We start from the raw sequence: 25,587 nt of genomic DNA, 5'->3' as shown, positions 1-25,587 counted from the left end.
ATGGAAATAGTGGAATAGATGTGTTAGCTGATAAGTATGCGTAGAGTAGTACCAGGTAGCCACGAATAGTTAATACTTTTCTTATCTCAATCTTCCCATATGCATGTGTGAGTGAACAGTGCTTGAAGCTCCAAATTTAGTAAACGGAAGAGCTCAATTGCCCCACCAAAAGACATCACGCTTTTCTCACCACTCCCACACCCATACCCAATCACCACACCATACCATTTGAAGAACGAACTCATAAAACCATCAATACACGAAATAACAAAATGGCGCCCAGAACAATTCTTCTCACAGGCGCAAGTCGGGGAATTGGCCTTGCAATTGCCCAGAAACTTCTGAAGGAAAAACATAATGTGGTACTTGTAGCTAGGACTGCAGGACCTATGGAGGAACTGAAGAAGCAGTATCCGGAACAGGTGGAAGTTGTTGTGGGGGACTTGAGTGATTTTAAGGTGGGTGCTGAGAATGTTTGCTGTTGGAAATTTCCTGAATTTGGATGATTGTGGATTGATCATCGAACTCTAGTGAGAACATGGTTGGAAATGCAGATGCAGGTAGTCAGTAGTCTGCTCTGGCTACTTCTGGTGATGTTTCAACTGCAGCATTCTTAATTGAGAATGCGCCATAAACAAATCGTGCCCACCTGTTCCATTCTTTTGCTTTCTCCCTATAATCCCATTTCTAAGACTCAAAAGCCTACAGCTAATTGAGTCCCCCATTACCAGGTAGGACCACAAGCCGTCGAAACCACCATCAAACGATTCTCCAAACTTGACAGTCTAATCGTCAACCACGGAACCTTGTCTCCAGTAAAACGTATAGCCGACAGCACCCCCGAAGAATGGCGGGGTCTATTTGACGTCAATTTCTTCAGCGCCCTAGCATTCGTTCGTCTCCTTCTCCTTCTCGTCTGTCTTCCATGCTCCAAATCTAACCATACTCCAGATAACCCCTTCAATTCCCCATCTGCGCACCACCCGCGGCACCATCTTGCTCACCTCTTCCGGCGCAGCTGCTTCATCCTATAGCACCTGGGGCCCATATGGTTCCTCCAAAGCAGCTCTCAATCATCTCGCTCAGACCCTTTCAGTCGAAGAACCATTGATCACCAGTCTCGCCATTAGGCCTGGAGTAGTAGATACAGAGATGCAAAAAGAGATACGGGGCCATAGTACCAGCGGCGTAATGGACAAGAAAGATGCCGAGAAATTCATTGGTTTACACGAAGGGGGAAAATTGTTGAAAGCAGAGCAGCCAGGTGGTGTTATGGCTGGATTGGCTAGCGATGAAAAACTGAGAGATGAGGGGCTAAATGGCAGGTTTTTAAGGTGAGTTGTTCTAATCTTGAAGATGAAAATGTAGCTGGGAACTAATGCGATTCAAAAAGTTGGGATGATCAATTGTTGCAGAGATATCGGGAGTAGGTTTCCAGTCATAGGTGATGGAAGGCGTAGATGGAAAAGGGCAGGATAAAGCACAAATATAGAATAGTGTTTCTCTATTCATGAAAGACTAGAACAGGATACATGAACACAGACCAATCATAGTTCACCAGCAAACACGATCTTCACTTTTAATGAAAGGAACCAGCCAATTACATGTTTGTCCTTTCACTGGGAAAAGTCTTGTTGCATATCTGAAATAATTAATTATCGTGATTTTATTGACTTCAATCGAAAGTCACAAAATGCGACTTTTCTTGCCGACCTCGATTAGAGTAGTATATCTTTCTCTCCAACATATCACCTTATCTTTACAAGAAGCATACCACGAACTGCCTGAATCAAATCCATCGATATGGAACAAATGTATAAGTTTACATCTAGCCAGCCCTCAGGGTATCATGCAAAAAGGCACTCACTCTTCCTCTTTCAACTACGGCTCTCTTCCTGCCTCACCACCATCCATTATTGTCTGCTTCCAAACATTGACGTGGCGAATGCCAGGATAGAGTCTCTCGCTCGTTATGCCTTCTATGTTATTCTGGAAAGGTAGAGTTTACGCTCACTCAAGACGAAGCTCCTGGTTTAGGACCACCCTGCGCGCTCCCGCCTCGCTTCATTAACCCGGCAAAGAAAGATGCTAATGCTTCGTTTTGAACTTTGCCTTCCGCAGATGGATCAGTACGAGTGCCTGGTGCTGCCGACTCTGGTGAAGAATATGCTTGTCGGTCCTGCGCCTGGTTAGTTTTGCCCAGAGTTGTCAGGTAAAGAAAAGCACTTACCCTTAATCTTTGCAACATGTCATCGGCATCGACCTGAATACCGCCCATATTAAACTGTACCGGGCCGATATGCTCACTAACTCTTCCTTCATCCGATGCTTTATCCTCGCCATTCCCATATTCACTGGACACCTTGCGACCATTAACTAAGCGACTACTATCTACACTCGAGACATCTGGCCCCTGACTAATTGTATGCAGAATTTCGACTTGAGAAGCCAGGAAACTCTGAGCATCAAGACTAGATACTTCCAACTTAAGACCTTGTGATTCTGCAGACGTGGCTTGCAGGGCATCGAGACTGGGGTCTCGAATGACTTCTTCGTATGCTAATACTGCACTTTCAGGTACTGGCAACGGTGGCTGTGAGTGTGTACTACTATCATCGCTAGATGAATCTTCTTCGATGTCAAGTGACCAGCCTTTGTTTACTTCCTCTACATTGAATCCTTCGCGCAGGACTCGGATTTTACCCCAAGAGTCCCAATTTGGCGGCACAACTACCTTGTCGCGATCAATAAGATTGTGTCTGATAGGCTGCCTTTTGAGGAGAGAATGTATGCCGAGAGAGGAGTGTATTAAGCTTTGCAGAGGACTAATAACCCCTGGTGTTGTGTATATGAGAGATGCCCCATCTGATATAGTTAGCATATGTGTTCGATCGTTGTAAACATATAACTTACGCTTGAGGAGGATTGTGCGCAAATACTGTAGGACGTAATCAAACTCATCTTCTCTCCAGGACCGTTCTTTCTCCAGCGTTTCAATTTTGTCAGACTAGACACCTGTTAACATAGCACATATGCGCCTGCACAAGAGAACCTACATTTTGACAAACCACGCATAGTGGTAAACCCAAAGCCTCTTCCCATTCTCCAGGACCCAACGGTAAGCTAACATCTCCCTCAGTAGCAGTGCTCCCTCCACCATCTAAAGTGCTTCCACCACGCCCTCTATCCCTCCAACTAATCATTACCTCTTCCATTTTCTCCTTACAATCCTCATCCAGAGATATCAATAATGGCCGCAGAAGACGTATCCAGTCCCGTAATTCTCTCAGCCAGAACCATGGTTGCGACCAGTCTAGTAATATGACAATAAGAGTATTTGGGATTGTTTGTGGTGTGAGAAGTGGTTGCATCAGAGGTGTGAAGGAGGGCGAAGGGTCGGCGAGGAGGTATAAGGACAATCGAGCCAAAATATCTAGATGGAGTTAGTTTCTCGTCGAAGTAGTCGACTGCGCCAAATTAAGCATACCTTCATGATCCGCATCCAAAACATCATAATATGTGTATCCCAAAGCAAAGTTGTTTGCAATAGGAGGTTGTTTGCTACTTTGTCTATCCTGAGATTTCCTGGTCTCATCCACCGACAGAGCCTCTAGAAACTCTTTCTGTGAATCCGCGGTTCCTCCTATTTCATATTAGTATATCCCCTCTGTAACATATTCGGGATACTGCTGCAGTACCTAGCACAAGGATATTCTTCTCCGGTAATCTTTTTCCACTTGCGACTCCATCCAACATGGACGACCACATATCCTTTTTCTCCTCATCATCCGTTGATATCGTAGCTTGTGTATACGTCGACGCCCTGTTGTTTGCCATATCCGCTGTTTTGGAAGTTTATTTACTTCCTTTCCCCTGTATTGCACTCGTAACCATGCAGTTTGTAGGCCAATCTTTGAAGCCTGAGTAATTGTCGTTGGTTTCTCCCGACCCAAAAACTTCCCATCCGATATATGGGAGGTAAGAAATCAATGAATTCCGTATTTATCGCATTGGCTATTCTAGGCCTCATCAAGTTCTGTGGTTTGGGGAAGCTTCATAAAGTTGTGAACGTAAATCAATGCAGTGGAACACGCGAGGCAAGGGCCCAAATTTATTATTTCGCAGCCTTGTCCCTGCTTCTTCCGCCTCACCTACCTAGTGCATTCGTTACAACTCATTACTATACGCACAACAATATGAATAGTATCCGTCAGATTCAAGAGCTTAATAGACGTGAATTGGAGAATGGAGTGCAAGTTAGCAATCATTTTTGTTTCATTGCCAAACTAACTATCCTCTAGTTCTCCATCCGCCTCGTGGCACACGGATTATCGCGACACAGCTTACATCTACATAGGCGGCCTTCCTTTTGAGCTCTCCGAAGGTGATATCCTGACTATATTCTCACAGTATGGCGAGCCAACGTATATAAATTTAATACGGGACAAAGAAACGGGAAAATCTAAAGGGTTTGCATTCTTGAAATATGAGGATCAGAGGAGTACGGACTTAGCTGTCGACAATTTGGGAGGCGCGGTAATTGCGGGCAGGACGCTGAAAGTGGACCATACGAGATACAAGAGGAAGGAGGGAGAAGAAGATACTGGAATGGATCTAAATGAGGAGCTGGATAGAGAAGGAGATGAGAGGCGGAAGAGAAGAAGGACCAGTGGGGGGAGTGAGGATAGCGAAGACGAAGAAGAACAGAGACCAATGCTCAAAGAGGAGAGGGAATTAGCGCTGCTAATCAGGGACCATGATGAGGACGATCCGATGAAAGCATTTCTGATTGAAGAGAAGAAGGAAGAGGTCGCAAAAGCACTGGCAAAGGCCAAAGGAGGAAGCAAATCCGAGAGGTCTGAGAAGAGCAGAAAGCATAGACATCACCATAGATCCAGGCGAATTAAGGATGGGGAAGATTTGGATGATGGCCATCGATCTCGGCATAGGTCTCATGGCCATGATAGAGACCGGGATCGAGATCGCGAGTCTAGGAGAAGATCCTCAGATGATGATGGAAAAGAAAGGAGGTCACGGCGAGAAAGATCACCAAGGGAGGATGAGGGTGATAAATTCAGTTCTCGATCACGGAGAGATAAAGAAGAAGATGCGCCAAGGCGTCGCGATTATGAACGAGATGGTAGGCACAAGGACAGGTCCAGTGAGCGACAAGAAAAAAGAGATGATTCAAGGGAGTACGAACATGATAGACGGAGGCACTAGTAATATAGTGTAGGAGAACCTAAGCATTGGCCTGTAGGAGATTCTATGACCTAGTTGACGCAATATGCAAGTTCTTGTGCATGAATAGCCCCAAATACACGCTTAATGCCCACCCATATATAATGCAACCCGATTAACTCCAATCATAAAGGGTATTTGGCTCCTTACCGTGTCGTGTCATACATGCATGAAAAGTGACTGGTATTTATTCGACTCTCAAAATTCTCTTCCAGCCATCCCGTATACAGTAACGCTTGCCATCTTCACCTTCGGCAATGATAAATTTTTCCCAGCGACTGTCAGTGCCTGCTCCAACAACAATTAGACTCTCATCACTAGTCCATCCGATGACACCTTTCGAGGCCTTGGGTCCAGCGTCGCTTGCTGTTAGTGGGTTAGAAGATGCGGACAAAGGCTCCTCGCCAATGGAAAATGTGGCAGTTGCAAAAGAATACATGTCCGAGAATAATCGGGGCATCAAAGGTAGTTTCCCTAGAATTCCCCACTTGTTTCTTGCATCGGAATCTGGCGTCGTCGGGCTACTGTTACCACCACCACCAAGGGATGTGAGCCGTCGATGACCTGTCGCTGATTCCGATCTTGGAGGTTTTGAGGGATGCGGAATGTCAAAAACATGGAGCGTAGCTTTATCTGAAGTAACAGCCAGGAGCTGTCCTGACGGGGAAATAGAGATAGAAAAAATATCAGCGTGGTCGACACCTCGTCTGAGTTCAGCTATCTTCGCACAATTGCTGGTTGCAAATACTCTGACCAGTGTACCCTACATTGACATGAGCTTCGGAACTTTCAAAATAATATGAACAATAATCAAAGACTTACAGTTTCGCTGGCAGTTGCAATGATCTCATCATCACGGCTTAACGCTAGAGCTCGAAGAGCTCCCGTGTGAGCAGGTATAATGCTAACATTTCCACTGTTGAGTTCGACCACTTGTACTTGCCCGGATGTTCTACCGGGAAATATCAAGATGCTGGCACTTAAGCAACACAGTCCATAAGGATTGCTTGCAGTCTCATAAGCCTGATATAGTGCAGGGTTGCTTTGGAAATGGTAAACACGAATGCTGTTCAAAAGTGCAACTACTATGTGAGTCCTCGTGATTCGAACTCCTCTGACAGAGGTAAGAACCGATACTTGGGCAGCAATCTTTGCTTTCAAATCATCCCAAATGATTACCTACAGTAATGTTAGGCCACAAATATGAATTAATCCTCCCCACTCGAATCTACTCGCCTTGTTCTGAGCGAACTTTGGTTGTTTTCCACCACCAACTAGAGCAATGTAGTTGGTATTCCCAAGCATCTGTGCTGTTCCAACCCCGCCATTGAAGTCTACCTCCGTGGTCAGTACTGATCAGTTCAAAGATTGTGGCTTGAGATCTACCTCTGGCAACTCGTTGTTGACATGCTTCTGTGTTGAACACTGTAATTTATAGTCAGAAAGTCCCCCCTAAGAAACCCTCTCTTGAGACATACCACGAAATCCTGTATCAAGTCCAATAGCAAAACAGCTAGCATCGTGGTTAAAGGAAGCTGATAAGGCTGTGGGATTCCTTGAGTTCTCTATCAAGGGCCTGGTATTCATCTTCGATAGCGATAACGTGCTCCAATGTTATTTATCCCAATGATTTCCAAAGAAATGATGTATCAAAACGATGTGAATTTTGTCATCAAAATTTTGAGTTGCTCACTGCTCTTGAGATTCGATATTTTGATTTATGAGATGGCTTGCGACAACTACGATATTCTCGATATAAATATTTAAAAGTAGGTACTGTCCTGCGCGGTACTGTATTATACGCTGCTGTGTGGGTGTGGATAGGACTGCGCTATTTCAGCGGGCTAGGCACACTCTGTACAGTACCAGGCTATCAATTACCTGCAATCTCTATTTACCTATGCAAGATGTTAGGTACGGTAACGTGGGTGTCCGCCGTTCGTAATCGTAATTAATGAAAAGACTAGGGGACCCTTCTCAGCGTTGTCCCGAGCCTAGTGGGTAGGTTTAAATGTTTTCCAACTTGTTGAACCATCAATTAAGGGTGTTGAAATCATGACAGATTTGTTTCAGTGCCAGCAAGTTTGAATTGAACTCCCAACGTCAATTATGTACAGAACGGTACTGTCCAGTGAATGTGAATGTATATATATTTCCCTTCTATTCCACTGAATGTGATGTTTGTCGTTGTTATGGATGGATGATATTGATAAGAACTCATTCGCATCATGATTACTATGTTTCATCCCCCAAGATAAACTGTGACACCCCAGAAAATTGCTTCTCTCAGCCTCGCACTGAGTTGCACAAGCTCTATCACCCGCTGCTTAATTAGGTAAAGCGTTATATTTCGCTAATTTATTCCCCTGACCTGAAGAAGCAACGACTTGTCGACCGATAGTTTACGAGGGAGTGAATATCCGCGACTTCAATTTCCACACAGTTCAACAGAGCGAAAGCACTTATTTTCTTTCCATCAATTCTTCCTTTTCAATCCATCCTTCCCCCTTCAATTTAAAAGCCAGTTCAATCGTTTTTCCTCGTGGCTTAAGCCTCGTAATAATAAGACAATCATGTCGTCCCCTTTGAATGCTGTATGTTTATCCCTATCAACAACTTTTTTGGTCTATGTCCAAAGTCTGGATAATCTGACCGCAACTTCCCCAATAGTTCTCATCTGGGGTTTGTTCTCACATTTCGAAGTTCGATCAATACTAACTCAGCGATTTCCCTAGATCAAGATGCGAAGAAAGAAGAATGTCAAGAAGGGTATCCAGTTCTGCTTGATGGTCTGTGGTGCATCAGGCACAGGTATGATAGCACAATGCACCTATGGATATCATGAGCGGTATTGACTGGATTCCACAGGAAGAACCACTTTCGTGAACACTCTATGCGGCAAAAAGGTCCTCTCTGGCAAGGATGCCGACGATGCGACAAACGCTCATGTCGAGGAAGGTGTCAAGATTAAGCCAACCACAGTTGGTAAGCAACATTTGGATCTACAAATTCTATCTAAATTGGGCATTGACTGACACTCTTGCAGAGCTGGAATTAGATGAAGAAGGAACCCGTATTTCACTCACAATTGTCGACACACCTGGCTTTGGAGACCAAATCGACAACGAGGCAAGGTAGGAGAGACAATTTACAACATGAACAATTTTAGCTGACAGATGCGAAGTTTTGGAGAGATTGTTGGCTATCTTGAGAGACAATACGACGATATTTTGGCAGAAGAATCCCGTATCAAGCGTAATCCTCGTTTCCGCGACAATCGTATCCATGCATTACTTTATTTCATCACCCCTACCGGCCACGGGTATGTCACATCTCAATCTTCACCTCCCGATTTCAAGCTGACGTACTTCATAGCCTTCGCGAATTAGATATCGAGCTTATGAAGCGTCTCTCTCCTAGAGTTAACGTTATTCCAGTTATCGGAAAGGCCGATTCCTTGACACCCGCAGAACTTGCAGAATCAAAAAAGCTTGTCATGGAGGATATCGAGCACTACAGAATTCCTGTCTACAACTTTCCTTACGATATCGAGGAGGACGATGAGGATACAGTTGAGGAGAATGCTGAGCTTCGTGGTTTGATGCCATTCGCCATCGTAGGATCAGAGGATGTTGTTGAGATTGGTGGACGTCAAGTTCGTGCAAGACAATATCCATGGGGTGTTGTAGAGGTTGATAACCCAAGACATTCCGACTTCCTTGCCATTCGAAGTGCCCTTCTACACAGTCATTTAGCAGATTTGAAGGAAATAACCCACGATTTCCTGTACGAAAACTACCGTACCGAGAAGCTTAGCAAGAGTGTTGAAGGTGGTAGTGGAGGGTATGTTTCATTCATTCTAATCATGATTGATAAATGCTAATAGCTCTACAGTGATGCTTCTATGAACCCTGAGGACCTGGCCTCTCAATCTGTCCGTCTAAAGGAGGAGCAACTCCGCCGTGAGGAGGAGAAGCTCAGAGAGATTGAGATCAAGGTGCAACGAGAGATTGAGGCGAAGAGACAAGAGTTGTTGGCTCGCGAGAGTCAATTGAAGGAGATTGAGGCTAGAATGCAACGCGAGCAAACTGCTCATCTTGAAGCAACCAATGGAACGCATACGTCAGCGGAGGCGGAAGCTTAATGGTGATGATGTACAGGGGAAATGTGTTTATGCGTAAAAACATGGATGGATGACTGGCGGCGATGGAGAGGCCTGTCGATTCTCGGTTGCTGCATACGCTTTCGTTCGGATTTCTGGGGCTGGGGATTTTTCTTTTTGCAGGTCGTTGACGGCGCTGCATTTATTCTGGCTCCTCAAAAAAGCTAATACCGTAGTTTCTTATTGCCTTCTAATGTGCAGCTAAATCGATATTTATTTCTTATTAGGTCAATAATTCTTGAAAACAACAGAGCTACCTCGATGTACGTGATATTTTCAGTGATGTGTTTTTTGTCTTATGTTTGAGTATGTTTGAGTATGGCGAATATCATGCGTACACAAGTTTAATGTCGTAAATTGACATGTTGATTCACTACAAAACCTTGACAGACATTTTTAATTACGCTGCAACAACAATTGTTTTCATGTTTCAATTACCTAGGTAGGTAGCTATATAAATCATGCACATTTTTCCTTTGAGGAGGCTGCGCTAGTCATACAGTTGCACCCCGTCATCATATGACATTACATACATTACATTAGGCTTCCTCGGCACTTTAACTATTGCTTCTCCGCAGTGCCTCATCTAGACTCAATCATTTCAACACCACACCTAGTATCCAACTTTTCAACGCTATTATCGCAGTGCATCGCAAATCATCAACGACCATTTTTTGAGATACCAACAAACTATGGCTTCGAACACAAAATATACTCGCGCTTCCCAGCGAGACTCTCTCGATGATCCCGCACATTATTCGCAAGCCCCTCCATCTTATGCTGAGCCTTCTGCATCTGCGGATAATGATGCTCTCCTAGGAGGACCAAGAAGCAGTGAGGACAACATTCCGGATGACTTCAAGGTATACAAAAGACCTACGGCTTAAAATTCGTAACATATAATCTAACAAGAGTGTAGTTTGGAGGTTCTGTGGCCGAAGCAACTATCGAGATCCGAATGCAGGTATGAAGATCTGGGTTATGAATAATCAGGCTGTCCAATTTCTAACATTCTTTTTAGTTTGTCCGAAAAGTCTACGCCATCCTGTTAGTATTGCGCATCTCTACCAACATGATTTCGTTATGCTAATCTCCTTGTCAGCTCTGTACAACTCATCGCTACAGCCGCTCTAAGCTCCGTCTCCTTCTTCAGCGAATCCTACAAAACTTGGATTCAGTCAAATTCTTGGATGTTATGGACTTCAGTATGTTAGATTCTTTTAGCAACACTTGGATAATGCTGATAATTGTAGATGTTTGGCGCAATTGGCTTCATGCTTTTGACCTACTGGAAGCGAAAGTCATATCCAACCAACCTGTTGTTTCTTGGAGGATTCACAGCGCTCGAGGCATACTCGATATCGGTCATCGTATCGACATTTGATTCTCGCATTGTTCTTCAAGCCGTCTTACTTACTGCCGGAATATTTGTTGCACTAACACTCTTTGCCTGCCAAACCAAATATGATTTTACGTCATGGATGCCTTATCTCTTTGGCGGGCTTTGGGCATTGATTCTCTTCGGATTCATGGCCATGTTTTTCCCAAACAACAGTACGGTTGAGTTGATTTATTCTGGTATCGCCGCTCTTATCTTTTCCGGCTACATTCTCGTCGATACCCAGCTCATTATGAGACATTCTCACGTGGAGGAGGAGATTGCAGCAGCTATCAGTCTTTACCTTGACATCATCAACCTGTTTTTGGCCATTCTCCGAATTCTCAACAGCCAACAGAATAACTAGAGAGAATGCTATGATCAGATAGCGGCATCGGGAAATGACCGAAGCAGGATGTCATCTTGCTTTTGAACTACAACTTTCAATGGACAAAAAATAATTATGGGGTTATGGGTTAATTTGAAAACTGGTACTATTAGCATGAGGTTCCTGTGGGGTTTTCTGGGGGTGGTTTATTTGTTTCGATAGCGCTCTCCCCTTTACTTGAAGAAAGCTCACATTCAATGTTAAATTGTCAGTATACATGCAAGAATTCTTTCCTATCACATATTTTGAATGAAGATGTCTAGGTACGACGGGTCTGATCTTGATGATTCGCCCCCTCCTATTCGGGTCAGGGGTCTAACTAATACCGAATGGGTAACGAAACATCTCATCCCGAAAAAAAACCTCCTCGACGAAAAAGTTATTGTGTTGTGTGCAGTGCGCACATACTGGTGCGGTACGATACTTGCATGATGTATTCCTTGTAACGTCTAGAAGACAACCCTCTGTACTGAGACCTCCTTGAGTCAATTTACAAACTAAACTATTGATTAACTAGATAGCTTGGCTTCTTGAATACCGGTTGTGAGCTAATCTAAACCCTGAACACTAAGTGCATATTTGGGGAGAAGGTCTCCCGATTCCCGTCGAGTATATTCCCGAAGAAAAAAGTGGTCGTTGAAGTCAGATAGAAGTCAAGATAACCACTCAAGCCAGTCTTATATTGATCGTGGGCCATTGTTTGGTGTACTTAACCCCTTTAGAAACATGAAGGTGGGGAAAAAGAGGATCTGAAGGTGCATATTCTCTTCCTTTCCTCTCCTTCCTCGTTCACTAAGCGCGTTTCCCCTCCCTAGTCCCCTCCTAATCGTATAGTTTCTGAGTTTACTTGAGAGATGATAGAACATTTTAGATACACCACATACATTCAACTATGGATGCCTAGGTCCTTCGTAGTATCCTTCATTCAGATATCGCCTCCTCTTAAGTCTTGACTCTTGAGTTTTCAAAGTTCACATATCAACAAATGCATTCTATTCGAATCTGACCCACCCGCACGATGATAGTATCATTAAACTGATTCGTCGATCGGACCGCCTTTTTTTTTTCAAATGTAAAACGAACCCCTTCTTTTTACTATTCTATTGTGACGCTGCAGCCACTCATCAAATTGGATCCAACCCGAACCCACCTGTTGCTGCAAATCGCTCGTCAAAAAAACCCCCCCAAGTACAACAACACTCGCTGAGCACAGTTAATTATTCACTTCTTTCACCGCCTTCTTCTTTGCTCACTGCCAGATAATTCAAAACTGTCCCATCCACCTTTCAATTATATACTCTCTCAAACCCACATTCGTTTTGACTCGAATCCGGACTGGTCGTACTCTCCTATAACATCATACGAGAAGTAAGATATTCTATGATATATTCACTCATTTGATATTTCGGGTTTCAAAGGACAATTGAGAGAGAAATATATGTATTCCTCACTCAATTGAACCTCAACAATTGTTTAACCACCAATTCAAAGTTTACCTTTCCCTCTTTCTCTACTTGTTTCAAGTCGCCATGAACTCTACTTCACCGATCGATACGATCGAAGATGGGACAAACGAAGCTGCATCAGAGTGGGCACACCAAAATGGAGACTCTGTTATTCCTATAGAGAAGAAACTCGACAATTCAACAGAATATCCAGCTCGCCTAATGATGGGCAAAAGAAAGGCCAAAAGGAAAGATGATAGTCCTCTGGACATCATCTGCAGATTTGTTGTGGACCATCAAACTGGTAAATTTTCCTTACTCTATTTGTTGTTTAAGAGCTTCCGTTAATATTGTGCCTTAGGACTATCTGTCAATCTTTTGATGCTTCTTTCCTTAACGCACATGTGCTTTCCAAGAGCCCGCAGACATACTCGCAAATTCTTCGAACTTTCCTACTACAATCCAGAATCTGGCGAGTATTGCGCCGGTTGGAATGATGCTTGGCTAGTGTTCTATTGGATTGTTATCTTTACAGGACTTCGCGCTGCTTTCATGGATTATGTATTGAGACCATTGGCAAGGAAGGGTGGGGTGAAGAATGCGAGGGATGAGACGAGATTTGCTGAGCAGACTTGGCTTATGATCTATTATTCTGTGTTCTGGACACTAGGAATGGTTAGCTGGAGCCCAAAGCTCTCTAAAAACTTATTCACTAACACCCGGATAGTATATATACGTCAACTCTGACTACTGGTGGAATTTGAGCGAGCTATGGACTAATTGGCCTAATCGAGAGATTGGTGGACTTCGAAAGTGGTATATCCTCGTCCAATATGCCTTCTGGCTTCAGCAGATCATTGTCATCAATATCGAGGCACGTCGAAAGGATCATTGGCAAATGTTTACTCACCACATCGTTACGACTGCCTTGATTTTCACCAGTTATGGTTATCATCAGACGAAAGTTGCAAATGTAATTCTTTGTTTGATGGACGTAGTGGATCTTTTCTTTCCAGTAAGCACTCTTCCTTCACCCCCTTTACCTAACGATGGCTAACAGTAATCTTCCACAGGTTGCAAAATGTCTCAAATACCTCGGATACGATAAATTGTGTGATTTCATGTTCGGACTTTTCATGCTCTCTTGGGTAATGGCCCGCCATGTTTTCTATCTTATTATCTGCTATTCGGTTTGGGCGGATATTCCCAGGGTGATCAATTATGGTTGCTACCAGGGTAAAACCGGTTCTATCTCAGGTCCTTTCCCGCCTCCTGATCGCTTTGGACACCTCTTCAAACCATTTCAAGATCCAGTCGGGGTTGTTTGTTGGAATAACAACATTAAATGGGGCTTTCTTAGTGCCTTGCTTTTCCTTCAAGGTATCACATTAATGTGGTTCTGGATGATTGTTCAAGTTGCTATCAAAGTCATTAGAGGGGGCCAAGCAGACGATACACGAAGTGACAACGAAGATGAAGAAGAGGAAGATATTGATTTGGATGAGGAACCCTTTCCCGAAGAAGTTCCGCTGTTGGAAAAAGAGCCGTATGAGGAAGAAGTTGGCGTTGAAGAATTGAATCTGGAGAAAAGAACGTCGAAAAGTAGTCGTTATAAGAAGACTACGAGCAGTGCTAGTGGCGTAAGCATCCCGGGACACAGCGACAGAAAGGAATTGCTGGGCAGGATTGGTTGTGATAAAGGCGTTTAGAAATATGCTAGGGTTCTGATACATGATTTTTTCTGCTCCCGATGTATGGGTAACAGGAGCGTGATAAATTGTGGAGTGAGGAAGACCCCTCGCGAGAACTAGCGAGGAATGTCATTTTTCTTGCTTCTTGTTGGTGGTATATGGCATGGGATTTCATATTTTTACAAAGATATCGGGAGATACCAGCTGGTTTTTGGAGAGTTATGATGATAAAACATACCCGTTTCCTATTTTATGAAAAGTTGAACGAAGGAAAGGAAAGATTCCAATCGAATTTCCATTTTAAAGAGTTGCATATCATTCGAAGACTTCATGGTGATGATGTCGCTTTGGTAGTGGCAAAGGGGGGGACAATTGTATTTATGTGTTTATGTATGTGGATTAGATGTGAATGAAAAGACTATGCCCAGTTTTAGACAGAGTTTTGGTGTCTTAAAACACCTATGATCAGATGTGACATTAAGGGCAATATTCCTGATTACTGATGGGCGAAGAAGTAGATGTATCAGTGTGGATTATACAAACTAGCTGCGTGAAGAACACAAATATCGAGTTAGTTGAAGTGAGATTAGGTAAAAGTGTACAAAGGCATGATGAGGCTTCAGACAGAGAGCGAGAAGCGAGGAGCTGTTAGGAACTGCATCTATCTATACAGGAGAAGATGGGATTCGAGTACTATCCTTAGATCCTTAGTCTGCCCCCTCTTAAGCTCTTAACGAATTCAGAATGACGACTAAGATTCTTCTTTCTGACTTCGGTGGCGCGGTCGTGCTGGCTCATCACATTCGATCTAGAATCTACTCCAAATGTCCAGTGGTAAGAGATGCTTTCATGACCATTTACAAGATTCAAGAAACGGTATTGTGTATTTTTATCTATCCTTAACAATGCTTTCATACCACCTACCCATGATAAATATCAAACCAAACTCTCTTTACTACCAACCAACCCAATCATAAATCGACGCACTCGGACTTTAAACAAATAGGTAATCTTCAAATAGATCCCGGATGACCGGTACTTTGAGCGGGGCCGTGGCTGCAGAAAGCAAAAAAGCATGGTCTTTTTTTAGTGTAGTGTGTGTATGTATACCGAGTCCGAGGTTTACGAAGAGTGGACGTGTACTCTGTATGAAGTATTGTTCGAAGGCTCGGGAGCGAAATGTTCCATGCTTGTGGAGAAGGGCTGATTGAAGGAGCTTGGGAGGAGAAACTATCTGGGTTGTGACAGGACAATGTCAGGGCAAGCTCGTAAGGCAGGTTCCACCGTATTGGTGTGTTTGTGTATGAGTTTGAATAATGATATATCATACATATACTCCTAGCATTTTTCTTTAATAATCTTTCAACTTTCAACTTTCAACTTTCAACTTTTCAAATTCTTGCTTCTACTGTGTAGAAATACTTTTGGTCAAACTCTTCATTAGTTTTGGAACCGGAGTGGATTTTTGATAACGGGTAACTCCATCATTGGGTACATCTGGCAGCGACATCAGGAGAGCTTGAGTTGAGACATTGAGGGAAAAGTCAGCATATATTCGGGATGGCGGCGCCGGTAGATCCAGCGACGAGAAAGAAGGTGTTGAAAGTGGTGTTCTTTTCGCTGTTATTAGATTTGGTGCGTCTACACAATGGGCAGATTCAATCGCGAAAGATGGCAAATAGCTAACACACCCATTTCAGATCTCGTATGATACACTTTCCACATGAAACAAGTAGAGATGAGGATCGCAAACTAACACGCTACTTGGTTAGATTCACATTCATATTACCTCTATTTCCAAAGCTGCTGGAATTCTATAGGAAGTACGTTTATTTAGTCTCTAACTATCCTGATAGATATCTAATATGGAAATAGTCTTGAGGCGCCAACTGCCTTTTCCTCTTCATCCAAGTCCCCTACACTTCTCGCACATATCCTCACATATCTCAATACTTACAAAGCATCGTTCGCGAAACCAATCGACTCTCGATATGATATTGTGTTGCTAGGTGGAGCTCTTGGGAGTTTATTCTCGTGCGCAAATATAACCTCGCTACCCATTTCGACCCAGCTTTGCTAATACTCTTCATCACAGCCTTCTCCAAGCTCTGGCATCCCCCATAATCGGTACTCTCTCGGATAAATATGGTCGTCGTACAGCGCTCCTCGCCAGCATGACTGGCAACATCCTCAGTGTCCTCCTCTGGGTGTGCGCCACCGATTTCCGTACCTTTCTCCTCTCGCGCGTCGTAGGCGGTCTTTCAGAAGGCAACGTTCAACTCGCAATTGCAATCGCCACAGACATATCAGATGAAAAGCAACGTGGTGCAACCATGGCATTGGTGGGGATATGTTTCAGCATAAGCTTTACGTTTGGACCTGCATTAGGTGCTTGGCTTAGTACAATCAGTACTGTACAGGCAAATCCTTTTGCTACTGCGGCTGGATTCTCTTTGTTTTTGATTGTGACGGAAACAATTTATTTGTATATGTGTTTGCCAGAGACATTACCCAGCAAGGTTGCGCAGGCCAAGTTGAATGGGGAGCCGGCTGCCACAAATGGGGTTACCAAGGCAGCTGGTTCTTCGACTGAGAAGACGCAAGCTAAAATGGTATCCTCGAGTACTGATGGGGTGAAGAAGCAGCCAAGAACGAACTCCCACTTCCTACTCAACCTTACCCATCTTTCTTTCATCCTGTTCTTCTCCGGTATGGAATTCTCCCTTCCTTTCATGACATACGATCTTTTTGGCTATACGTCCGCACGTAATGGTCGTCTTCTAGGTTATATGGGGCTTGTGGCATCTCTTCTTCAAGGAGGAGTAACCCGACGTCTTCCGCCTCTTCTTTCCGTTCGCATAGGCGTAGTCTCGTGTCTCGGCGCGCTGTTTCTCCTCGCTCGCATCAATACCGTTGCAGGTCTCTATTTAGCCACTACTCTTCTGGCCGTCACAACCGCAACAGTGGTCACGGGTCTCAATGCACTTAGTTCATTCGAAGCAGGCGAGGATGAAAGGGGTGGCAAATTGGGAAACCTGAGAAGTTGGGGACAACTTGGAAGAGGGCTAGGACCATTATTGTTCACAAGTGTCTATTGGTGGGCGGGAAGAGAAGTGGCGTATAGTATTGGGGGTGTGGGACTTATGGGAGTAGCATTATTAGTTACTTTTGGGTTGGAGACTCCAGGAGCAGAGAAAGGGAAGAAGATTGGGGATATCAAAGGGGAAGTGGGGGAGTTGTAGATCGGGGTATAGTTTTAATATTTGACACTGTATTGCTTGTTGTAAGAGTTTTGGTTTTGTATTTGATGAACTTTTGGCTGAGATCCGTTGCGGCATATCCGTCCTCTTCACCTGGGAGGACATGTATCCACTGGTGGGCTGCTACGAATCATCAAGTATATCCAGATTTGGATAATTGAAGGGAAAAGAGACGGAGATGTAAATTAGAGATATCCTTTAGTGCGTTGTATTTGTATTGAATTTTTTGTAAACCTCAGATAATGAAAAATTGGAAATGTTTCCCAATGCATATGTTAATAAACTATTAAACAAACAATTAGGAAGGGACAGAAGCAAAGAACGAGGAGAGGCATTAGGCGAATGTGTTTTTTTCATTAGGTAAATCAGCTATGCAAATACAATAAATGTATGTCACAACACATCACAATATCCAGAAAAGAATTATAGAACAACTCAACACCTTTCTCCGGTGCAGACACGCCAGTTTCTTATTCGTGCAGAACCTACCCAAGTATCTGACTATCTAGGACTTCCTACACATACATAGCTAGGTAGGTAGCTAAAGACGATCCATCTTGAATGGAAATCTCACACATACTAGATACCTACCTACCCACCTACCTACTCAGCGAGCAGTTCGCGAAACCAGCAACTTCGGAATCTGAAAGGAAATGAAATCCAATCTCCTCGATGCGCTCAACGTTTTATCAAACAGAACGAATCTAGTTTTCTTCGATAAGAATCCAATTCCGGCGAGTTTCGAGCATTTCAACCATGAAATTATCAGGTAAGTTCAGATTGGCATTATCATTTTGCTCGCTAGTGAAAAGGTAATATTATATATATTATATATGTCATCTGTATATGTGTATGTGCTTGAGTAGATATGCTATATGTACCTAGGTACCTTGCTTGCCCTGGAACCAAAAATCAAGAAGCCTCCTCTTCCTCCATCTACACCAAATCCAATCCAATTCAAACGCCCGTTCCTATGAGTAAATGCGGAACATTCTAATATCATCTCGTCTCTTCATACTTCTTCCTTTTATATACAAATACATCGGGATTCGAGATCATTCAATCTGTCATGCCGATGAATGGATTAGTCTTAAGACCGTACTCTCCCTTATACATTATTTCCAACAATCATATATCCATTGCCCAATATCTTCTCTCATTAATCCATACTAAACACCCTCACCACCCCCCTCACACCCCTTCTTCTCCGACTTTCTTCTCAATACTCCCCCGAACCCCCTCATACTCCCCCCACTCTCTTTCCCCGTATCATTCGCACTCGCGTTACTATCTCCCCTACTCCTCGCTCCATCACTAATATACACATCTTCTTTACTCCTACTCCCTTCTCCTAAGCCCGATACAACACCCCCTACAGCACGTCCTACGCCTAGACTAATACCACTTCCACCTATACTTCCGGGTCTACTTTTATTTCCTTTTGTGTCGAAAGAAATGTTGCTGCCAATAGAAACACTACGTAGAGGTTTCCTGAAACGAGCGGGAGTGGATCGGGAATGCATTTGTGGGGAGGGTGTTGTGATAGGGATACGGGAGCTTGGTTGGGAAGAGTGTGAATGGGATGGAGGCGTAGAAGGTATTTCTTCTCCGCCTTCAGGATGTGGCTGAGATTTAGGTTTCAGGGCATGATGAGAACTTTCGAATTGGGGAAAGGGAGTATTAGATGTATTAGCGCCAGCAGGCGAAGTTTCGCTTGAGTCGTCATCGTGTACATATGAGTTCCTGGAATGGAGCTTAGCGCGTTTTCGTGCACTATTATGGTTGTATGTGCTTTCAGGCGTATTGAGATCGGCTGATGATTCGTCCCCAGGCTGTATCATGGCGATTGGATCTGCATCGACATAGGTTCCACTTCCCAAGGATTGACTCCCACTGTCTTCTTCACTAAGATAAGTCAATGATCTGGAGTTCATGGCCCCAATGCGCATTGAGTTGGTACGGGCGCGATTGTAATGTTCATACTCCTCTTTCGAGTGTTCTGCATTGTAGAAGGACTCCAAGGCGTCGAAAACATGCGGGAAGACTAGAGTGTTGACTTCTCGAGCCCACAGGAAATCGAGATGCTCATAGTGAGAGATTTCAATATGAGTTGTCTGAGGCGGGAGCTCTTTTCGCATTACATTTATGTCGACTAGTGAGTCGCTGCCGCCATACAGCAATACAATTGGTGTTTTGATGTTGCGAGTTGGAAATTTCGCAACTTTGGTGTATTTGTTTATGCCACCTAGAACGGGTTGGGGCTCGTCATCGTACATTTGGAATGACTTCGTGCGGATGATTTGAAACCAGTGAACAACTGCTTTAGTACTCGTGAAAGAATACAGATGAGGGTATGCCGCGAGCTTTTGTGAGGTGGACATATTCTTGGCGTGCCAGCCGAAGAGAAATTTCAACCCCATATCAATGAGACGCACGAAGATAGGAGGGTACAGTATGGATTGCCACATAGTAGCCGATGAGAGGATAGAGCGACGACCAAAAAGAAGAAATAGAACCTGAGGTGATGCTTTGACGAGTGCATCCACTATACCATTTGAGAGACCAGCTGGTGACATAGCAGGCGCAAGCGCAATGAATACATTGATCTGATCATTGAGCTTCGGATGGACAGCTAAAGTCGCAAAAGCCTGGGCAGTTCCTTGAGAGAATCCAATATACGATAACGATGGCGCAGAGGTTGTGTCAAGGATGTATTGAATAGTGTCAGGGATATCATAAAAGGCAAATTCATCCATTGAAAAGTCCCAGAAAGCTGTGTCCGTCGGTGAATGGTGGATAGACTTCTTAGAGTATTTATTTCCGCGATTGTTTCCAAGCTACAAATCTTTAGTCTCTCATGTGTGCATAGATTGACATGGGCTCAACTTACCCAAACATCATAACCTCTTTCCACCAAGGTAAAAGCTAAGCATCTCTCCTTATCAGTCAAGCAAACCCAGACTTCGCTATTCATGAGCAATCCATGGTGTAAATACACAACAGGCTTTTTAATGCTACCAGGTCCACTATTGACCTTTGTGTTTTCTTCTCCTTTCTTCCAACCGAGTCGATGAGTGCATAGCAGATAGCCATCTTTGGTTTGTACAACATGCTCTTCGGCGTAATAACCACCTAGTTCGCAGAGATCTACAAAATCTGAAGCATTTCGAATGGAGGTGGATATATCTGAGTCTGTCAGTCCTTCTCCTCGTTCAGGTTCTGCTGAAAGACTGCTCCAACCTTGCTTTCGTGTCTCTGATTTCTTAGCTGCTGCAGATGTGAATCGATTGAAAAGGCGCCTCGAACCTCGATAGCATAGTTTTATAATCGTCGACGCTATGCCATTGTTAGCAAACTTTCCGACGATGAAAAGTCGTGGGTTGGAACATACGAAGTGCCAATGTCAGTATCCTAATTATTGCTTCTAACCCAACAAGAAAGAACGAGCTTATCAGTGCCAAATATTCGCTCCTATATGATTGATCAGCGACTGCCATATATAACAATTGAGCAGAAAACTTACGGGCAGAGCCGTCCGATGAATGGAATGTACATTTTGTTGGGTAGCATCTATCGTATCGAGGACTTTGTTTGCGCGGTGAGATAGTCTTATACCATCTGAGAAGGCGATCTTGACCGCAAAACTGATAACGAGCTTGATATATGCAGCTAATTGCCCTAGAAGGTCTAGAATATAAGGGTCTGCAAAGAAACGGTATTAATTAAGCTAGGTTATTGACGTGGACAGGGCTCTAAAAATGCAAAGATGTAAAAATGCATACACGTAGAGTCCAATCGTCAAGACCTTCATTGATGTCACATCCACTTTCACATGCTAAATCGCATGTCGCTTTCACTTCATTCACGCCTCAAGTGTTAAAATAAAAGTTGGTTGGTTGAGGATGAATGTTCAATCCAGACTTACCAAAGAAAAAAATAGGGAGAGTTGGACAAATACAATAGCAATTATCTCGAATGATTGGATTTCAACACCAGACGATGAATTCACAGTTTTCGTCCCTAATTGCTCTATTTACTTGCGCATTGGAAGAATCTGGGGAGCGCAGTAGAGCGGGAGAGCGGGAGAGCGGGAGAGCGGGAGAGCGGGAGCTTGATTGAAGATTGGTCTAGGTCGGGTAATCCACGGGATTTGTAGCTTCCGCCCATCAGAGTGGCACTTTATTAATGGTTTCTTTGTACCCGAGAAATGTCATGATAATATCAACATTCTGCGAATTGAAGCTCTTTTAGAAAGAAGTTTTATACCTTTTCCTGTACACTATTTACTAGACTGAAAGTATTTTGATCGCAAATCCCAAGAAGACGACTAATTCAGTATGCCGAGTTCTTGTCAAGATATCCGTTCGCATCTTCTTTTCCTCTCTTCAATGCCCCCGCTAAATTTTCGCAGGAGCGGCACTGGCACAATGTCTCCAAGAGTCAGACTGTGTCATGATTTATCGCAATAAGCCTGCCGATTGTCTGCGAGCGCCTCTCCTCGAAACTATGCCCACCAAGTGTCAACAATTGAAGACAGGTTACGGTGAATGCAAACGAGGTTTAGTCGATATGCGCAAACGATTCAGAGGCAATCAACCAATTTCTGTGAGCAAGGAGATTGAAGGAGGGGGAGAAAGAAACACCGGTGGACATATGCTTTATGCTGGAAAGCCAGCTTTTGAAAGCGGAGTCAAAGAGACAAGCGGAAACGAGCCCGAAGAGAAGGATTGGAGGCAGTTGGAGAACGAGAGGTATAGAAAGGAGTAAAAGAAACAAATACCTACTCTCAGGAAGGGGCATTGGGGTATCATGCTTTATATCGGTTGAAGTTGGTGTTCCATATTGCATTGGAAGGCGTTCAGGCATTGTATATCAAAGGCATTGCGCGATCAAGGCTGATTATCATAACGAAATTGTAAGAAAAATCCACTCAAGCTACAAACGTCACTCATAATTATACACCAGTCTCCGAGGTAGGGACCTCATTGCGGGCAACTCTTGGTCCGTCAAGCTGTTATTGGTTTTTTTTTTTCGTGGATTGAATCAGGATTTACAGTTGATAGATTCTCTCAACCGGCAATTCGGGCTCAATCTTCTATAGCTACACAGCCTTGCTTGCTTACTTTCGGTGTGACTCACGGACAATAGGTATTGGGAACCCCGAAAGAACATGCGTTCAGCTCGGGGTTATCGGCGTGAAGAAACTCTGGCTTCATCAACACTGAGCACAGCTTTTCGAGGGGATCAACTGGCAATTGATCGTATGCTGCACGAACGCGAGCATGCACTCTTTGTTTGCATCTGTAGTACAGCCGCCTTTGCCACCCTTATCCAGAGTCTGCAATGTTATATTACGCTGCAAGTTCGGCAAGAGCGGCCCAATGTCGGAATCTAAATCTGAACATCTGAAGCACGAGATACCAATCGAAAGAAGTTTTTCGGCCATTGGACTGGCGGTAGAATTCTTGATTTGAAAATATCTGATTTGTATTATCCCTGTCTCAGGAGCTTTCTGGTCTTGATATCTGCCATTTGCCTGCTATCGGCCTATGATCAGCTCTAGTTTTACCCATCCATCCTACACCCAACGCCATAAATCAACTTTCGCAGAGAGGACATTCATGTTGCCGTCAAATCTTCAACCCATAAATATACAATATCCCAAAACACCTTCGTCATTTTTCATTCAAGCCCACCAAGGTTGAATTGGTTCATAGTCCCAGCCCCATCTACCCATCCTCCTACCAGCTCACTACCCGACAACTTTTCACGTTGTGCCTGCTCGTATCGACTTAGTAGATCTTGATACATATCACCAAGATTGTGTAACTCGGTACTGAGTATCTTCACCTGGTTTTCAAGTCGCTGTCGCTCGTTTGCTTGACGTTTTCGAAAATTTCTCTGGGACACGCGATTTTGTACAAGCCGACGCTATGATACGTTAGGTAAAAGGAGCCTAAAAATTAGGGAACTGTTCTCACCATCTTTTGTGCGGGTGTCTTTTCTGTTACTGAATCTGTTGAGTCATGCGATGTCTCTCGTGTGCGACTACCTTGAGATTTGGGCTTTCGTTCACGAGAAGCTCGGTTTTGGCCTCGTTTCTACATTTCGTTTGTCAGTTCAGAAAACAAGAAGTCTCTTCAATCCAAGGCATCATTATAAAAACTTACCAATTCGCTTGACAGCTCATTGATCATCTCGTTCCTTTCCGATCCATAATTTCTACTCTCCTCTGTCGAAATGCTTTGTTCCAAATCTGGCACCATAGACACATCAATGGAATCGAGGTATGGACTCGGGTACGTCGGTATAGTATATATACTCTCCGTTCGTGGTATCGAACAGGTTGTCTGTTCGTTATATTAACGACTTGCTATAATGGATTTAAAGAATAAACATACGTATGGAAACGCAGATCCGAATGCTTCGGTACTTAAGTCACACGGCGCGTCTTGATCAAATGTCATAGAGGGAGGCGAAGGAGGCGAATACCAAATTGGAGTAGAAATCGCCATTGAATATTAGTCGTACGATTAGCCTGTGTAAATATTTCTGTGTGAGTTTGAAGTTTGTGAGGATGATTGTTATTGTGATTAAAGTTTGTCAATAGTTTTAAAGTCTCGAAGGACCCGAAATTATATATAATCAGTATCAGAAATGGCTCCAGTAGCTTACAAAAGCTTCAACCGCCGCAAATTCCCGAATCCCTAGGCAGCGGCAGTAGAGTGTTGCGCAGGTAAATTGGTAGCCTTTCAATAGGCTATGGCAATCACACACACCATATACACCATGCAAAAATCCAGCTTACATATCCGATCGGCAACACAAAACACCGGTAGAGCAATCGATAGAAAGTTCTTAATGTCCGCCTTTTCAAGGGTCGAAACAGGGTCTGACATCACTTTTCACTGCTATTTCAGACGGTGAGTGGAAAGCCACACAGGTGCAAATAAAAATTTCTTTGTGTAGCATTGTATCACTCATCTGCGGAAAACCAAACCACTTTGGGATGTAATGGGCGCCTTTCAACATACATGCATGAGATGACGAGGCTTACCGTATTCGGTGCGTGCACTTTTAACCTGGGGTCCACGTGTATGGACCGTCTTTTGCTTAATGAATTTAAGCACCATATTCTTCCGCCCTTTATCTGCAGAGTCAGCGAGAAGTTAGGGATGTGATTGGATACCGAATCAAGTTTCTTCATCGAGCGTCTTGCGCAGGTGGAAAAGGTGCATGCATTCGGCCTTTCCGCGTCGCTCAAAGTTGATTACAAAGACGGATTTACGAGGGCCGGGTTTAGAGCTTTATATCCAGAGGATCTGCATACTCTTCTGCCGGTTAAGTGAATTGGATGGAAGCGTTCCTTTTAATCATTCCGTGGTGGAAGCAGGTCCTAGGTCTTTTGTAATCATAGTGTGTCGTACGATTGAGAAGGGTCTGGGGGGGACTATATATGCATTATTCCAAGTGACAAATCTAAAAGATACTTCAGACCATTCCGCATTGCTGCTTAAATGTATCTTCTCGTGTCTATCGGCTACACACAGAATCGTAGCAGAGGAAATTGGACTAGCTTCAATCTCCTCATAAAATGTCCCTAAATAAGTAGCCAACGTACTCTCCACTATCTTCCAAGTCTCAACTCTAAAATCTTGTCCTCTATCATCGAATTAGCTACATACCACGCTCTACAATGAAGTTCGATTGTAGAGTCTTCTCCGTGAAGAACCACTCGAGATAAATTTTCAATAGTTCGTCTCCAGTTGGTACTCGTGTCTAGTATTGCGTATTTACAGGCGCGAAGAGATTGTCCTTACTGTTGTGGAACGCTGTGGAATTCGCGCAATGTTGTTTGGATATATTAAGGAGGCCAGGCGGAAACACTTGCGGATGATGGTGCGGAGAGGGCCTAGAGGTCGTGGACCTGAGTTATCAGGTCAAACACAGTTCATTCCTATGAAAGACGAGCGGTTGCGGGAGCCTCTCTATTTCCAACAATTGACAGCTTGCACCGCTTTA

The 25,587-nt window shown here is 43.8% G+C and overlaps 11 protein-coding genes across 11 annotated transcripts; 7 read left to right on the top strand and 4 right to left on the bottom strand.

The window, feature by feature from the left end:
- Window positions 1-272: 272 nt before the first annotated feature.
- EAE97_008789 (uncharacterized protein) lies at window positions 273-1,616 on the top strand (the record flags this gene model as incomplete). The annotated part of the gene is made up of 4 exons (XM_038879304.1): window positions 273-458; window positions 732-893; window positions 952-1,334; window positions 1,394-1,616. The coding sequence occupies 4 exons, from the start codon at window positions 273-275 to the stop codon at window positions 1,428-1,430; spliced, it is 768 nt and encodes a 255-aa protein (XP_038729815.1). The 3' UTR covers window positions 1,431-1,616.
- Window positions 1,617-2,014: 398 nt separating this feature from the next.
- On the bottom strand, window positions 2,015-3,837 carry EAE97_008788 (uncharacterized protein; the record flags this gene model as incomplete). Its single annotated transcript, XM_038879303.1, has 6 exons — window positions 2,015-2,179; window positions 2,231-2,865; window positions 2,914-3,007; window positions 3,057-3,433; window positions 3,488-3,643; window positions 3,699-3,837. The coding sequence occupies 6 exons, from the start codon at window positions 3,835-3,837 to the stop codon at window positions 2,015-2,017; spliced, it is 1,566 nt and encodes a 521-aa protein (XP_038729814.1).
- A 359-nt stretch (window positions 3,838-4,196) lies between these two features.
- On the top strand, window positions 4,197-5,223 carry EAE97_008787 (uncharacterized protein; the record flags this gene model as incomplete). Its single annotated transcript, XM_038879302.1, has 2 exons — window positions 4,197-4,252; window positions 4,302-5,223. 2 exons carry the CDS (start codon window positions 4,197-4,199, stop codon window positions 5,221-5,223), a joined length of 978 nt encoding a protein of 325 aa, XP_038729813.1.
- A 205-nt stretch (window positions 5,224-5,428) lies between these two features.
- On the bottom strand, window positions 5,429-6,828 carry EAE97_008786 (uncharacterized protein; the record flags this gene model as incomplete). The annotated part of the gene is made up of 5 exons (XM_038879301.1): window positions 5,429-6,004; window positions 6,064-6,420; window positions 6,478-6,575; window positions 6,628-6,666; window positions 6,720-6,828. The coding sequence occupies 5 exons, from the start codon at window positions 6,826-6,828 to the stop codon at window positions 5,429-5,431; spliced, it is 1,179 nt and encodes a 392-aa protein (XP_038729812.1).
- Window positions 6,829-7,814: 986 nt separating this feature from the next.
- EAE97_008785 (uncharacterized protein) lies at window positions 7,815-9,385 on the top strand (the record flags this gene model as incomplete). Its single annotated transcript, XM_038879300.1, has 7 exons — window positions 7,815-7,835; window positions 7,977-8,052; window positions 8,110-8,226; window positions 8,288-8,375; window positions 8,426-8,563; window positions 8,617-9,084; window positions 9,136-9,385. 7 exons carry the CDS (start codon window positions 7,815-7,817, stop codon window positions 9,383-9,385), a joined length of 1,158 nt encoding a protein of 385 aa, XP_038729811.1.
- Window positions 9,386-10,095: 710 nt separating this feature from the next.
- On the top strand, window positions 10,096-11,148 carry EAE97_008784 (uncharacterized protein; the record flags this gene model as incomplete). The annotated part of the gene is made up of 5 exons (XM_038879299.1): window positions 10,096-10,266; window positions 10,323-10,367; window positions 10,425-10,450; window positions 10,506-10,608; window positions 10,657-11,148. The coding sequence occupies 5 exons, from the start codon at window positions 10,096-10,098 to the stop codon at window positions 11,146-11,148; spliced, it is 837 nt and encodes a 278-aa protein (XP_038729810.1).
- A 1,550-nt stretch (window positions 11,149-12,698) lies between these two features.
- On the top strand, window positions 12,699-14,323 carry EAE97_008783 (uncharacterized protein; the record flags this gene model as incomplete). The annotated part of the gene is made up of 4 exons (XM_038879298.1): window positions 12,699-12,918; window positions 12,976-13,289; window positions 13,342-13,629; window positions 13,688-14,323. The coding sequence occupies 4 exons, from the start codon at window positions 12,699-12,701 to the stop codon at window positions 14,321-14,323; spliced, it is 1,458 nt and encodes a 485-aa protein (XP_038729809.1).
- Window positions 14,324-15,865: 1,542 nt separating this feature from the next.
- Window positions 15,866-17,547, top strand: EAE97_008782 (uncharacterized protein; the record flags this gene model as incomplete). The annotated part of the gene is made up of 4 exons (XM_038879297.1): window positions 15,866-15,927; window positions 16,006-16,128; window positions 16,181-16,339; window positions 16,401-17,547. The coding sequence occupies 4 exons, from the start codon at window positions 15,866-15,868 to the stop codon at window positions 17,545-17,547; spliced, it is 1,491 nt and encodes a 496-aa protein (XP_038729808.1).
- Window positions 17,548-18,734: 1,187 nt separating this feature from the next.
- Window positions 18,735-21,120, bottom strand: EAE97_008781 (uncharacterized protein; the record flags this gene model as incomplete). Its single annotated transcript, XM_038879296.1, has 4 exons — window positions 18,735-20,402; window positions 20,456-20,901; window positions 20,957-21,036; window positions 21,089-21,120. The coding sequence occupies 4 exons, from the start codon at window positions 21,118-21,120 to the stop codon at window positions 18,735-18,737; spliced, it is 2,226 nt and encodes a 741-aa protein (XP_038729807.1).
- Window positions 21,121-21,628: 508 nt separating this feature from the next.
- On the top strand, window positions 21,629-22,480 carry EAE97_008780 (uncharacterized protein). Its single transcript, XM_038879295.1, has 2 exons — window positions 21,629-21,927; window positions 21,977-22,480. The coding sequence occupies exons 1-2, from the start codon at window positions 21,903-21,905 to the stop codon at window positions 22,330-22,332; spliced, it is 381 nt and encodes a 126-aa protein (XP_038729806.1). The 5' UTR covers window positions 21,629-21,902; the 3' UTR covers window positions 22,333-22,480.
- A 767-nt stretch (window positions 22,481-23,247) lies between these two features.
- Window positions 23,248-25,022, bottom strand: EAE97_008779 (uncharacterized protein; the record flags this gene model as incomplete). The annotated part of the gene is made up of 4 exons (XM_038879294.1): window positions 23,967-25,022; window positions 23,736-23,915; window positions 23,547-23,666; window positions 23,248-23,496 (listed from the first exon to the last, which is right to left on the bottom strand). The coding sequence occupies exons 1-4, from the start codon at window positions 24,078-24,080 to the stop codon at window positions 23,248-23,250; spliced, it is 663 nt and encodes a 220-aa protein (XP_038729805.1). The 5' UTR covers window positions 24,081-25,022.
- Window positions 25,023-25,587: the final 565 nt, after the last annotated feature.

This window comes from Botrytis byssoidea (genome assembly GCF_014898295.1).
Source record: "Botrytis byssoidea strain MUCL 94 chromosome Unknown BBYS_019, whole genome shotgun sequence".
Taxonomy (NCBI): Eukaryota; Fungi; Ascomycota; class Leotiomycetes; order Helotiales; family Sclerotiniaceae; genus Botrytis; species Botrytis byssoidea.
Note: the sequence above shows the minus strand (reverse complement) of the source record. Positions and strands in the feature narration are given on the sequence as shown.